Here is a 14,406-nt window from a genome sequence, read left to right on the forward strand (position 1 = left end):
ATTATTCGTCTAAAATTCTTCAAGCTCTGTCAAATTGGTTATTGATCATTGCTATACAACCATTTCCATGTCTTGCCATAGCTTTTCAAGCAGATTTAATTAAAAACTGTAACTTGGCCACTCAGGAACATTCACTGTCTACTTGGTAAGCAACTCCAGTGTAGATTTGGCCTTGTGTTTTAGGTTATTGTCCTACTGAAAGGTGAATTCATCTCCCAGAATGACTGAAGCAGGTTTTCCTCTATAACTTTGACTGTGCTCATCCTGAAAAACTCCCCATTCTTTAACGATTACAAGCATACCAATACAGGGTTCATACACATTTTGACAGATGAAATTTCAGGACTTTCCCATTACTTTTAACCAAATTTTCATGACCAATCATTGGTGGCATCTCTATGTGTTCATAAAAATAAGGTATTGGCACTAGTCAATGAGTGTCAAATGATGCAAAGCTTATTTATTGCAGTTTTGGTTAAAATAATAAAGATTTCTAAAATAATTGTGGACAAGAATACCTTAACAGATACAACAGGAAAATCTGGAGAGAATATTTTTTTTACATAACAAGTGCTTTCTTTTTGTGGTCTGACAGTCAGAGTTAAAAACATACATGCAAACCTGAAGAAGTTGTTTCACATTTAAACTTAACTATTTAAATTTTTGACTGTCCCGGACAGTGCAGGAGATATTTTCACACACACACAACCGCTGATGACACAGCAGGGGGTAGGTAGGGTTAGGAAAAATCTCATGCTCCTGGAACACACACACACAAACCCTGAACAATTTGTTTGTTTGACATTGAAACTTAACTTCACATTTCTGACAGTCCAGGAGCTAAAATGGAACACACACACGATGATGACACAGCAGCAGTAGGGTTAGGACAACCCTCATGCCCCCGGAAAACACACACACACAACTTTCAGTCCGATAAACTGAACACTCACATAGCATAAGTGCTTTTTTCTTCTTGAATGTCCACAAGAGATAAACTGAACAGTATTTTGCCAGCTTAGTTTTTCATTGCTACAAGTTTCTCTTTGATCTGTTTTTCAATCTCCAGCAGAGATGCCTTCTCTTTTGCAGTACGTCAGAAACGGACGTCAGTTTGCTTGTAGCATCTGCCTTCTCTGCATATTCCTCAACTGATTTTTCAAGAGCACTGATATCAGATCCCAACCTGGCCCTTTTCTTCTTCAAGTCGTCCAGCTCATCAATGAGACCCTTTCTCTTCAGGTCGATGACTTGTCTCTCCTTCAGTCTTTTCTGCTCATCCAAGCACCCACGGTACCTCAGCCTTGCTCCTGCGGCTGACATCAACAGCTCTTTGGTGATCTGTAGATTACTTTGTCTGTTTACAGAAACGTACTCTCTGTACAGAAAATGTCCACGTCAAAAGAGACATGGCATAAACAGTTCAAACAGACACACAAACAATTCATGAAAACGACAGCGTACCTGTAACTTGGTTATACCCCCAACGTCTCTGACGTGATCAACAATGAGCCTCAGAGCCACTAGTGTGTTCTCCTTCTGATTCTCTACCACAACCTCCTTATTGACTGAGAGTCACCTCTCCACACTAGCCTGTCCATAAGACAGGACAAGCAGCATCTGAACAACATCCCACAGCCTGGAGAAGGCATCTTCTCCCATGGTCTCCTGCACCAGTGTGTCCACCCGGTTTGTCTTGGGGTCAAACTCTCCGAAGCTGGCTTGGAGTGCAGCAGCATCAACAAAACTCTGAACTCTCTCAGAACATCCTCACACACGGACTCCTCCACATGGTTGGCAGTAACGAGTGTAAGCAGTATTCTCTTTATCTGTGGTACACACAGCTGTTTGGATATTGCCATCCATCTTGGCTCAAAGCACTGCATGCTTCTCACCATATGGTGGTGCACTGGAGCCTTCTTCATTACCTTCTCCAGCAGTGTGATCACGAGTCTCTTGCAGTCCATCTTGATCTCCAGCACATGCCTCTCTGTAATCTTTCTGGGAGATTTGAGTTGATTGAGGGTTGTTTCTGGTGCAAATCCAGTGTTAATCATTGAACTGTCCATGCGCTGACTGCTGTCCTCAAATGGAACTTGGAGGAGCTTCAGTGTTGAGGTGGCTTCTTTCAGGGTGTTTTCCTTCACAACCGTTCCATGAGCTGTGAGCTAATGAATATTGTTCTTTAGTTTAAGCTCGGATAGGAAACTTGGATTCTAGATTACATTTTAACATGGGTTTCATTCCATTAATGTACACATAAAACAGCCCAAATAAATCACAATGTGACGATTGTTTGATTAATACTTTATTTTAGTAAACCGCACTAGGAATGATCCTTTCTCTCCCATGTATTTTGAAGACAAAACACCATAAATACTGTATCAATCGTATCACACACACATACAAAATGTGGTCAACTTATCAATAATTATCCATATTTCTTTACCTTTTATGATTTTTAACATGTTCTCACTCAGGAAGGGCAGTACGGGTTTGTCTGTTTGGTACATGGTGAGGAAGGGGGTGATTTGTCTGGCTACGCCATTGAAGATGCCCACTGTCACAGGGAAAGCAGCACAGCTGTCATTCACTAAGTCAAAAGACTTGCACTTTGGATTGGGTAGTTCTCCTTTTCTCACCATCTCCACGTACTGTTTCCCGTGAGGCCAGAGCAGCAGTCCGCAGCCTGAAACATGAGAAACAAGATTCTCTGGTCTGATGAAACCAAGATGGAACTCTTTGGCCTGAATGTCAAGCATCACGTCTGGAGGAAACCAGACACTGCTCATCACTTGGCCAATACCATCCCTACGGTAAAGCATGGTGGTGGGAGCATCATGCTGTGGGGGGATGTTTTTCAGCGGCCGGGACGTGGAGACTTGTCAGGATCGAGGCAAAGATGAACAGAGCAAAGCACAGAGAGATCATTGATGAAAACCTGCTCCAGATACTCAGCATCTCAGACTGGGGCTAAGGTTCACCTTCCAACAGGACAACGGCCCTAAGCACACAGCCAAGACAACGCAAGAGTGGCTTCGGGACAAGTCTCTGAATGTCATTGAGTGGCCCAGCCAGTACCCGGACTTGAACCTGATCGAACATCTCCCCTGATTGTTTTCTCAACAACATTGATGCCCTGAATTTAGCAGGCGCTATCGACAGATCTGTTGGAAAAAGTTGTGATGGGCTACTTTATGTACACACCACGGTCAGTGTGAACCGGAGTGACTTGACACAACACTGGCTAAACAAGATGTAGCTACAAACAAAATGGAGTTAAATGGTTCCAGTCTGCCGTAAGGAGTTCATCCATGTATACGGGTAAGTGTCTAGCTACATTTTCAGATAAAACTTTCCAAATGTTGTCAAAGTCATTTTTATTGCAAGCTAAAGCGAACTGTTATCTATCAAACTTTAGCTTGATGGCTCGCAAGCTAACATTACGTTTATGATCTGTGGAGTAATATTATTCAAATCAGAATCCATTTACATTGCTAGTTATAGCCTAATGTTAGCTAGCTAACATTGGACCTAGTTTGTTAGCTTTAGCTCCCTGCAGATTTATACTACAGCTATGACAATGTGTGTATTGGTAGTAGTATCAGTTCGGATTATGCCGATTCCTTGTTTAGCTAGCTACATGTCTAAATAAAAGACTCCATTTTGGCCGGATTATTACATGACCCATTAAATTAACCAGGTGTGTCTGGTGGTGACTACGGCCATCTATTGTATTTCATGAACATGTGTACATACATGTCTAGACAATAGTGACCCATCCACTTAGCTAGATGTGGCTGGGGGTTGGTTATAGCATTTCCTTCACATGACCCCATCAAATTAGACAAGTGTGTCGGGTAAGTGTCATCTAATAATGATACAAATATTTTATCTGGACACTTTGTTTTTGATATTGCTACTATGCAAGTAACCACTTTACTGTACCACTTACACGTGACCAATAAACGTATATTATATTTGATATAGCATGTGAATCCTTAAAGAGATGGGTGGGGCTAAGGCTTAAGAAGGTGTGAACGATGCTGAATGGGTGTAGACAAAGAGCTCTCCAGTTGGTCCACCAAAACACTCAAGGGCTATTTTCTCAAAAGTGGGGTTACAAGTTTATAAACTTTCAAAGCAGAATTACTTCCCCATTATTCCTTAACTGCATTGTATGATATACCATTTTCTTATCTCGGAGTCTCTACTTTCATCCAATGTAAAAAAAAAACAACAACAAAAAACATTTTTTTGCTACATAAGACCGAATCGACAATGTCGATCACATAGTTGGGCGGCTGCGATTGGGTTATTAGCGATTGCGGGCGGGTGAACAAACAGCTGACCCGTGCACCACTAGAAGATGCATACCTATTAGGGCTGGGAATTGCCAGGCACCTCACGATACAATATAATCAGGTGCTGATATAAGATGTTCTATGTTTTCAGGATATAGAGCAGAAACTGGTGCAAAAGGAACATGAACCATCAGAGACTAAAAATGATGTTATAAAATATTGGCTTCTACAGTGCAACAGGAACATATTCAGACCCCTTCACTTTTTCCACATTTTGTTACTTTAGTTTTTTCCCCTCAATCTACACACAATACCCCATAACAACAAAGCAAAAACAGGTTTCTAGAAATTTTGGGAAAAGTATTTAAAAAAAATATCATATCACATTTACTTAAGTATTCAGACCCATTATCACATTATTCTCTGCAGATCCTCTGTCTCTGTCAGAATGGATGGGGAGCGTCGCTGCACAGCTATTTTCAGGTCTCTCCAGAGATGTTAGATCAACTTCAAGTCCGGGCTCTGGCTGGGACACTCAAGGAGATTCAGAGACTTGTCCCGAAGCCACTCCTGCGTTATCTTGGCTGTGTGCTTAGGATAGTGGTCCTGTTGGAAGGTGAACCTTCGCCCCAGTCTGAGGTCCTGAGCACTCTGGAGCAGGTTTATCAAGGATCTCTGTACTTTGCTCCATTCATCTATCCCTCGATACTGATTAGTCTCCCAGTCCCTGCCACTGAAAAACATCCCCAAGGCATGATGCTGCCACCACCATGCTTCACCGTAGGGATGGTGGTGACCTAGTGATGAGCAGTGTCTGGTTTCCTCCCCATGTGACGCTTGGCATTCAGGCCAAAGAGTTCAATCTTGGTTTCATCAGACCAGAGAATCTTGTTTCTCATGGTCAGAGTCCTTTAGGTGCCTTTTGGCAAACTCCAAGTGGTCTGTCATGTGCCTTTTACTGAGGAGTGTACATACTTCCATCTGGCCACTCTACCATAAAGGCTTGATTGGTGGAGTGCAGCAGAGATGGTTGTCCATCAGATTCTTGGTCACCTCCCTGACGAAGGCCCTTTTCCCCCTGACCGAGCGGCCATCTCTAGGATGAGTCTTGGTAGTTCCAAACTTCTTCCATTTAGGAATTATGGAGGCCACTGTGTTTTTTGGGACCCTCAATGCTGCAGAAATGTTTTGGTACCCTTCCCCAGATCTGTGCTTCGACACAATCCTGTCTCGGAGGTCTACGGACAATTCCTTTACCGGATGGCTTGGTTTTTGCTCTGACATGCACTGTCAACTGTGGAACCTTATATAGACAGGTGTGCGCCTTTCCAAATCATGTCCAATCAATTGAATTTACCACAGGTGGACTCTAATCAAGTTGATCAATGGAAACAGAATGCACCGGAGCTCAATTTGAGTCTCATAGCAAAGGGTCTGAATACTTATGTAAATAAAAAAGGTATTTCTTATTTTTTTTACACATTTGCAAAAATATCTAAAAACATGTTTTTGCTTTGTCATTATGGGGTAGTGTGTAGATTGAGGGAAACAAATGATTTAACTTCTTATGGCTGCAGGGGCAGTATTGAGTAGCTTGGATGAAAGGTGCACAGAGGTGCCCATAGTAAACTGCCTGCTCCTCAGTCCCAGTTGCTAATATATGCATATTATTATTCGTATTGGATAGAAAACCCTGAAGTTTCTAAAACTGTTTGAATTATGTCTGTGAGTATAACAGAACTCATATGGCAGGCAAAAACCTGAGAAGTTCCACTTCCTGTTTGAATTGTTTCTGAGGTGGCAGATTTTCACCCAAGCTCTCATTGAAATTAGAGCGAGATATTGATGAGTTTTCACTTCCTACGGCTTCCACTAGATGTCAACAGTCAATAGAACTTTGTCTGCTGACTAATGTGAAGGGGGGCCGAAGAAGACAGGAATTAGTAATCACTGCCATGAGGTGACCACGCATTGAACACGCGCCTTCACATGAGGAGGACCTCCGTTCCACCACTCTTCTGAAGTCAATCTAGTTCTCCGGTTGGAACGTTATTCAAGATGTATGTTAATACATTTTAGAAAATAAGGCTGTAACGTAACAAATTGTGGAAAAAGGGAAGGAGTATGAATACTTTCCGAATGTACTGTATGTTATCTTGAGATAAACACATCACTATATTATTATCGTGGCAAAACATGTCAGCTGTATCAGAATTGGCCTTCATTTGCAAGATGTCATTTTTAAGTCTTTATTAAATGCTACACAGAGTGCACCAGTTTCACTAGCATGGGGTTAACTCAACATAAATTAGATCATCATCAAGATTAGCTCATACAAAATCAGACAATCTCCTGCCATGGCCTGGTGTGCTTTGACAGCATAACGAAGACACGCACGCACGCACACAATCTTAAATCAATCTGTCTGGGGAATATTTTCCTGACTCTGTGGAGTGATGATTGGCCTTGTCCTACTTTAACTGGCAGGGATTGCAATGCACTCTAAACCCAGATGCTTGTAAGGACAAGATTCCGGACACACGTTTCAGCGCAAAAAGGCCTGTCACTATTCTAGGGACCGCAGGACAACTCTGTCACTCACCCAAAACCATAGGCTTCTGAACTTCTGTCCTGAGGCTACTCAAGCTGCATGTTTTCATTCTGTCTCAGGGCCTGTATTAACATAGGCCTTTCCACTCACAGCCCGTCAGAGCTCAGTTTCTCCGCTTCCCAGCGCAGTATGGGTTTTGACTGACAGACGTTATAAACTTGAGCACCGCACATGACAAAGATGCCCCTATCCCTCCCACTAATTGGGCTACTTTTGCACATTTGTTGTTGACAAGAGAGGGAAATGCTGTAAATTGAGGGGAGTCGACGGGTTCTGAAAGATGAGATGTTGAGGATTATAATAAATACCGCTTTGACGTCATACAAGCAAAACCCCACACCCTTGAGTCCAAATGTGCATTTCATATTTCCAAACTCATGTCATTTACAGTATCAACGTTCATGATCATTGTGTTTGATTCACAGTTACAAGGATAAAATGCGTTATAATCAAATCAAATTTTATTGGTCACATACACATTTTTAGCAGATGTTATTGCAGGTGAAGCGAAATGCTTGTGTTCTTATCTCCAACAGTGCAGTAATATCTAACAATTCACAACAACACACATCTAAAAGTAAAAGAACGGAATTAGGAAATATATAAATATTAGGACGAGCAATGTCAGAGTGGCATTGACTAAAATACAGTATATACATATGAAATTAGTAAAGCAGTATGTAAGCGTGATTCAAGTGACCAGTGATTTCATGTCTATGTACATAGGGCAGCAGCCTCTAATGTGCAGGGTTGAGTAACCGGGTGGTAGCCGTCTAGTGATGGCTATTTAAAAGTCTGATGGCTTTGAGATAGCTGTTTTTCAGACTGGCTGCATCACCGCTTGGTATGGCAACGGCATGGCGCTACAGAGGGTAATGCGCAGTGGTGTAAAGTACTTAAGTAAAAATACTTTAAAGTACAACTTAAATAGTTTTTTTTGGTATCTGTAGTTCTCTATTTTTGGCTACTTTACCTTTTGTTTTACTACATTCCTAAAGAAAATGATGTACTTTTTACTACATACATATTCCCTGACACCCAAAAGTACTCGTTACATTTTGAATGCTTAGCAACACAGGAAAATGGTCCAATTCACACTTTAAAAGAGAACATCCCTGGTCATCCCTACTACCTGATCTGGCGGATTCACTAAACACAAATGCGTTGTTTGTAAATATGTCTGAGTGTTGGAGTGTGCCCCAGCTATCTGTAAATTTAAAAAAACAAGAAAATCGTGCCGTCTGGTTTGCTTAATATAAGGAATTTGAAATGATTTATACTTTTACTTTTGATACTTAAGGTCATTTTATCAATTACATTTACTTTTGATACTTAAGTATATTTAAAAACCAAATACTTAGTAGTATTTTACTGGGTGACTCACTTTTACTTGAGTCATTTTCTATTAACGTATCTTTACTTTTACTCAAGTATGACAATTGGGTACTTCTTCAAATCAAATCAAAGTGTATTTGTCATGTGCGCTGAATACAACAGGTGTAGACCTTACAGTGAAATGCTTACTTACAGGCTTTTCGGTTTTGACTGTGTTGAGTATTTTTCAGTTTTGACTGTGTTGAGTATTTTTCGGTTTTGACTGTTTTGACTGTGTTGAGTATTTTTCGGTTTTGACGGTGTTGACGGTGTTGACGGTGTTGACTGTGTTGACTGTGTTGACTGTGTTGACTGTGGTGTGTGTTGACTGTGTTGACTGTGTTGACTGTGTTGACTGTGTTGACTGTGTTGACTGTGTTGACTGTGTTGACGGTTTTGACGGTTTTGAGTATTTTTCAATTAAAAAAATGTGCATGCAAACGAGTTCTCTCTCGTTGAATGACAACAAAGACTTTAATGAAGAATCCCTACTGTTGGCCAATCACCGACGAAGGGGCGTAGACTTCGGCTCCGAACTTCAGCTTGCCTCCAGAAAAAATGTAGTGTGCCCGAACATCACCGAAGTCCAAAACAAACAAAAACATCAAAACGTTGTCATAATATATGCACGAACTCTACCAAACTGTTTCAGCTGGGAAGAAAGCATACACTTTTAGTCTACACCTGTTGTTTACGAAGCATGTGACAAACAACATTTTATTTGGATAAAGTTCCAGGGACACACAGTTGTTCAAGGGAGGAGGAGACACACACAAACACTTAGGCTACTTCACGGACCATGCTTCAAATAGATCGTAAACACTAGCTTCTGTTCACCATCTCAATGTCCTTGTGCTTGCACATGGCTGCAAGTGTGGGTGTGTGCACAGTACACACCACACAGCCAATGTGGTCATGGATGGGTGTTGGAGGAAGTGAGGGCCTGGTAGTCTATTTTATTTATTTAACCAGGAAGGGCTCATTGAGATTTAAAATCTCTTTTTCAAGAGTGTCCTGGCCAAGATAGGCAGCACCAAGTCATTACAAAAATTACAAACAGACAACATGAAAAACTACAAGTAATCTAGTAAAAACCATTGAATTCACAAGAGTATAACAAAATCAAAAACAGCAAATTAAAAACATTGACAGGTCAGGGAGTCAGCCTCAAAATGTAAAAACACCAATCGGGACAAGTTCTTCCAGTTTAAAAGTGTTTTGTAAGGTGTTCCAAGACGATGGCGCAGAGTGTATAAAAGCCCTTTTACCAAATTCAGTTGGGACATTTGGAACAGTTAGCAGGATAAAGTCCAGCGAACAAAGAGAGTACCCACCACATTTCTGAACAATAAAAATGCCCAAATAAAAAGGTAGTAAACCCAAAATGGCTTGGTAAATAAAAGTATACCAGTGACTGAGCCTACGAGTGACTAGAGAAGGCCAGCCAACCCTGGTATACAAAGTGCAGTGGTGCGTAAGGGTTTTGCAGTTTAAAATAAATCTCAAAGTGCCATGGTAAAGAGTGTCAATTGATCTCAAACACTGAGCGGAAGCATTCATATATAAAATATCCCCATTGTCTAGTAAAGGCATAAATGTAGCTGATACTAGCCTCCTGGCTTCAAAAGAAAACCAGGCCTTATTCCTAAAATAAAATTCAGCTTCAATTTTTTTGTAAGTTGTTGAATATGCAATTTAAAAGAGAGGCCGTCATCAATTAAAATTCCAAGATATTTATATGAGGTTACAACCTCAATCTCCTTGCCCTGACAGGTAGTAATAGGTGAAAGGTTCAGAGGTCTATTTCTTGCAAAACACAATTAGTTTAGTTTTGTCAGTATTGAGGATAAGCTTCAATTGACACAAGGTATGTTGAACACTATAAAAAGCAGTTTGCAAGTTCTGGAAAGCTTTTGTAAGAGACGAGGCACAACAGTAAATAACAGTATCATCAGCATAAAAATGAAGTTGGGCATTTTGGACATTTTTGTCTAAATCATTTATATAAATAGTGAATAAGAGAGGACCAAGTACAGAGCCTTGGGGCACACCATTAAAGACAGACAATTTAACAAACATAACCCCTCAAATTGAGTGCACTGAGTTCTATCAGACAGATAGTTAGCAAACCATGCAACTGCATGCTCCGAAAGACCTACACTCGACAATCTCTGCCTTAGTATAGCATGATCAACTGTATCAAAAGCCTTAGCGAGATCAATACAAAGTAAGACACAGTGCTGTTTTTTGTCAAGGGCTTCAGTGATATCATTTAAAACCTTCATGGCTGCTGTAATTGTGCTATGCTTCTTCCTGAAGCCCGAAAATAGAGTTAGTAAATAAAAACTATTTTAGCTGTTCACTTACAAGGGTTTCAAGTATTTTCACCAGGGGTGACAGCTTTGAGATTGGCCTATAATTATTTAAAAGAGTTGGATCTCCCCCTTTTAAAAGTGGTAGGACAAATGCTGATTTCCAGATCTTTGGAATTTCATTACATTCCAGGGTTAGATTGAACAGATATGTGGTTCAGCTATGAAATCAGCTGGCAGATTTAAAAAGCAGGGATCCAAAAGATCAGGACCTGCAGGCTTTCTTTGATCTAAGGATTTCAGGGCTTTATGTACCACCTGCACTGAGAATGGCAAAAAGCTAAAAGTTTGACCAGCTCTCACTGGTTCATCCACACAGGGTTGTACAGAGACAGAGGACACTGGTTCATCCACACAGGGTTGTACAGAGACAGAGGACACTGAATCAAACAGCCTACCAGATGATACAAAGTGCTCATTGAAACAATTCAGCATTTCAGTTTTGTCATATATAGCAACAGAGGCCTTCAAAACATATGACGGAAATTCATTAACATTACTGTTACCAGACATAGACTTAATAGCCTTCCAAAACTTTCTAGGGTCATTCAGGTCGTCATGCGGACACAACACTGAAGCAACAACAACGCATGAAGTCAGTGGAGCGGACATCCAAGGAGAGGTAACAATGTTCACTCTTTGGCATTTAAGTGGCAAGACGGACATGGCACCTAGCCATAAATGACATAACCGAATGGCTACAAGCGAATTGAGTTGCCCAACTAGGACTGGAACATAGGTTTAAGAGGATGTATGTGTAACGTATGGCTATTAGCAAAAAAGACTCACCACTGATGACTTTCGGCACACATAGGGTTCATCTTCACGGCTTCCTCTCCAACTTTCTTCCCTGAGGGGAGAAAAGAGGGAGGACATGAACAGAGCTACTGCACTGAAACGCGAACTCAGCATACAAAATACTGGCAGCACGTTTGTGCACGTCATACAGTATACACAAACATATAGGAATGTACCTACATTTAGTAGATGAGGAGATTCAACAGAACCACACAAGATGACATGGACATCATTCAATGACGCGCATCACACGAAAACAAAAAGACGCCACACAAAACGAGAGAAGAGACTGGGCATGAGACGGTGAACAAATTAAAATCAACAGTGACATGAAAGATAATCCAGAACGACAGCAGGGCCATAAACGAGATGTCTTTGTTGCTTTAAAATAGCCAACACTGCATCATCGCCCTGTTTCCTTCTGTGTTTCCAAACCATTTGACAATGGTGCCTTTTGCGGAAAGCACCTGGCCAGCCTTGATTCGAGGCCCATTAATGAGGAAGGATTACTGTATGAAGAAACAGGTCAAGCCAGTCTGTGCTGTTCAGCACAATCACACAACAGTCTCTGTTGAGAAAAAAGAAAGACTCTAGTCTAGATGGTAAATGGTATAGTGCTGCACGTAATATGCCGAGGCTCATGGCCAACATATTGTTACAGTTACACGAGACATGCAAAGAGTGTTGTGAGTTATCTGCTTACAAGCACTGCAGGGGATGGAGTATTTGAAAAAGGCAGGGAGAAAATAAAAACATGCAAGCTGAATGTAGCGATTTGAGTGAACACCTACATAACTGTTCAAAAGTTTGGGGTCACTTAGAAATGTCCTTGTTTTTGAAAGTAAAGCAAGTTTTTTTGTCCAGTAAAATAACATCAAATTGATCAGAAATACAGTGTAGACATTGTTAATGTTGTAAATGACTATTGTAGCTGGAAACGGTTGACTTTTAATGGAATATCTACATAGGCGTACAGAGGCCCATTATCAGCAACCATCACTCCTGTGTTCCAATGGCACGTTGTTAGCAAATCCAAGTTTATCATTTTAAAAGGCTGATTGATCATTAGAAAAAACTTTTGCAATTATGTTAGCACAGCTGAAAACTGTTGTGCTCATTGAAGAAGCAATACAACTGGCCTTCTTTAGACTAGTTGAGTATCTGGAGCATCAGCGTTTGTGGGATCGATTACAGGCTCAAAATGGCCAGAAACAAAGAACTTTCTTTTGAAACTCATCAGTATATTCTTGTTCTGAGAAATGAAGGCTATTCCATGCGAGAAATTGCCAAGAAACTGAAGATCTCGTACAACGCTGTGTACTACTCCCTTCACAGAACAGCACAAACTGGCTTTAACCAGAATAGAAAGAGTGGGAGACCCCGGTGCACAACTGAGCAAGAGGACAAGTACATTAGAGTGTCTAGTTTGAGAAGAGGCGACTCCGGGATTCTGGCCTTCTAGGCAAAGTTGCAAAGAAAAAGCCACATCTCAGACTGGTCAATAAAAAGAAAAGATTTGCGCTTATAGCCTACTGCCATGTGCGCATTGCTGCGCTTATGTGAAGAAATAGCATAATAGTTATCAACATTTAAAGCTAAACATTCTGATCCGTTGAGTCAGCCTCATTGCTTTAAAAAGTTTTGGGATGCTAGTGGTTGTATTACTTTGGGATCTATCCCATCCCACAACTGTCCCAGACTATGTTTGTAATATTTCTTTCTCGCACAGAATAGGTCAACTTTTGTACTATGGGGGATAGTAAATTGACATAGACTAGTGCTTTTGCTGTTCGTTAGACCTACTCATCTTGTTGGCTGACGAAAAATAAATGTGGACAGTTCTTCCAATATCTTTAATATGCGCGAATTGGATACGGAAGCGTGCAGTTTCGTACCGGATGTGTCGGTCTTCACTTGTAGCCTGTGAGAAAGACCCGATCACATGACAGAGAGCCATTTGAGTGAGAGGTGATTTGGAGCATGCAGCCGGGAGAAGGGAATTATAATTATTATATTCAGCCCAAGGGCACAGCGGCCACAAATAACATGGATGTTTTTAGGGGGAATTATCAAGTGCTTGTCAAATTGTGAATGAGAGACAGATGAAGTGTGTACAGCCTGCGCAAAAAAAAGCAGAGCTCATGACTTGAGACTTTTCAAATCCTCATTAGAGTTGCATCATGCAGCCTTAGGATGTATTTAACAAATCTAAACATATAGCCCAATGTTTTTTTCACAACTAAAGTTACAGAAACTCTAAATTAAGCATATAAGATTGCCTGTTTCTTTGTTAACCGCTCAACACAGAAAAGACGCATGTGAAAAAAAGACGCACTCCCTCAAATCGTTTGGAGAAAATATTTATATTTTATTCAGCTAATGTTCAATTGTATTCTTCATACTATAAAATTATGCCATGGAATTCTAAGCAAATCTTGTCTGCTAAATTAACTAGTGTAGCTCACAGCCATATGGCATAGCCAGATCAGGGCCTAACATAAGAACAACTGAGTATACTATTCTGTTCTTCTGAAATAGACTACATTTTCTTCATATCATGTTTCTTTAGACCTGACCAAAATAAATAATAGATTTATTGTGATCGTGAAGGCTATATTATATGGATTTATTAGACTTTTTGTTCCAAAGGTCTGCATCAGTGGCTTGTAGGCTATGCGTGGAAGCCAGGAGATACTAAATGTGTATGTTAATTAACGGTCAATTATCGTGAGACCGGCAATTATTTGATTGACAATCACCGGCTGACGAAATGTCATAACCGCCACAACCCTATATGCCACCACAGCTGTATGGTACAAACATTATGGGGAAATGGAGTATAATGCAGATTAGTATTTCAGGTCATTGATGACAAGGTGCAGTAATCAGTCCAATGCAAAGTCACTTAATCCCTATGAGCCCGATAGCCAGTAGATGATGGCCACAG

At 40.7% G+C, this 14,406-nt stretch overlaps 1 protein-coding gene across 3 annotated transcripts in view; it reads right to left on the reverse strand.

The window, feature by feature from the left end:
• Positions 1-14,406, reverse strand: part of LOC139562672 (regulator of microtubule dynamics protein 2-like) — a 67,218-nt gene that overhangs the window by 20,909 nt on the left and 31,903 nt on the right. For all 3 annotated transcript variants that reach the window (XM_071380557.1, XM_071380559.1, XM_071380558.1), the window contains exon 5: positions 11,451-11,511. In XM_071380557.1, coding sequence (XP_071236658.1) covers positions 11,451-11,511 — 61 coding nt within the window. The remainder of the gene's footprint in view (positions 1-11,450; positions 11,512-14,406) is intronic.

Source organism: Salvelinus alpinus, chromosome 32, assembly GCF_045679555.1.
Source record: "Salvelinus alpinus chromosome 32, SLU_Salpinus.1, whole genome shotgun sequence".
Lineage (NCBI taxonomy): Eukaryota > Metazoa > Chordata > Actinopteri > Salmoniformes > Salmonidae > Salvelinus > Salvelinus alpinus.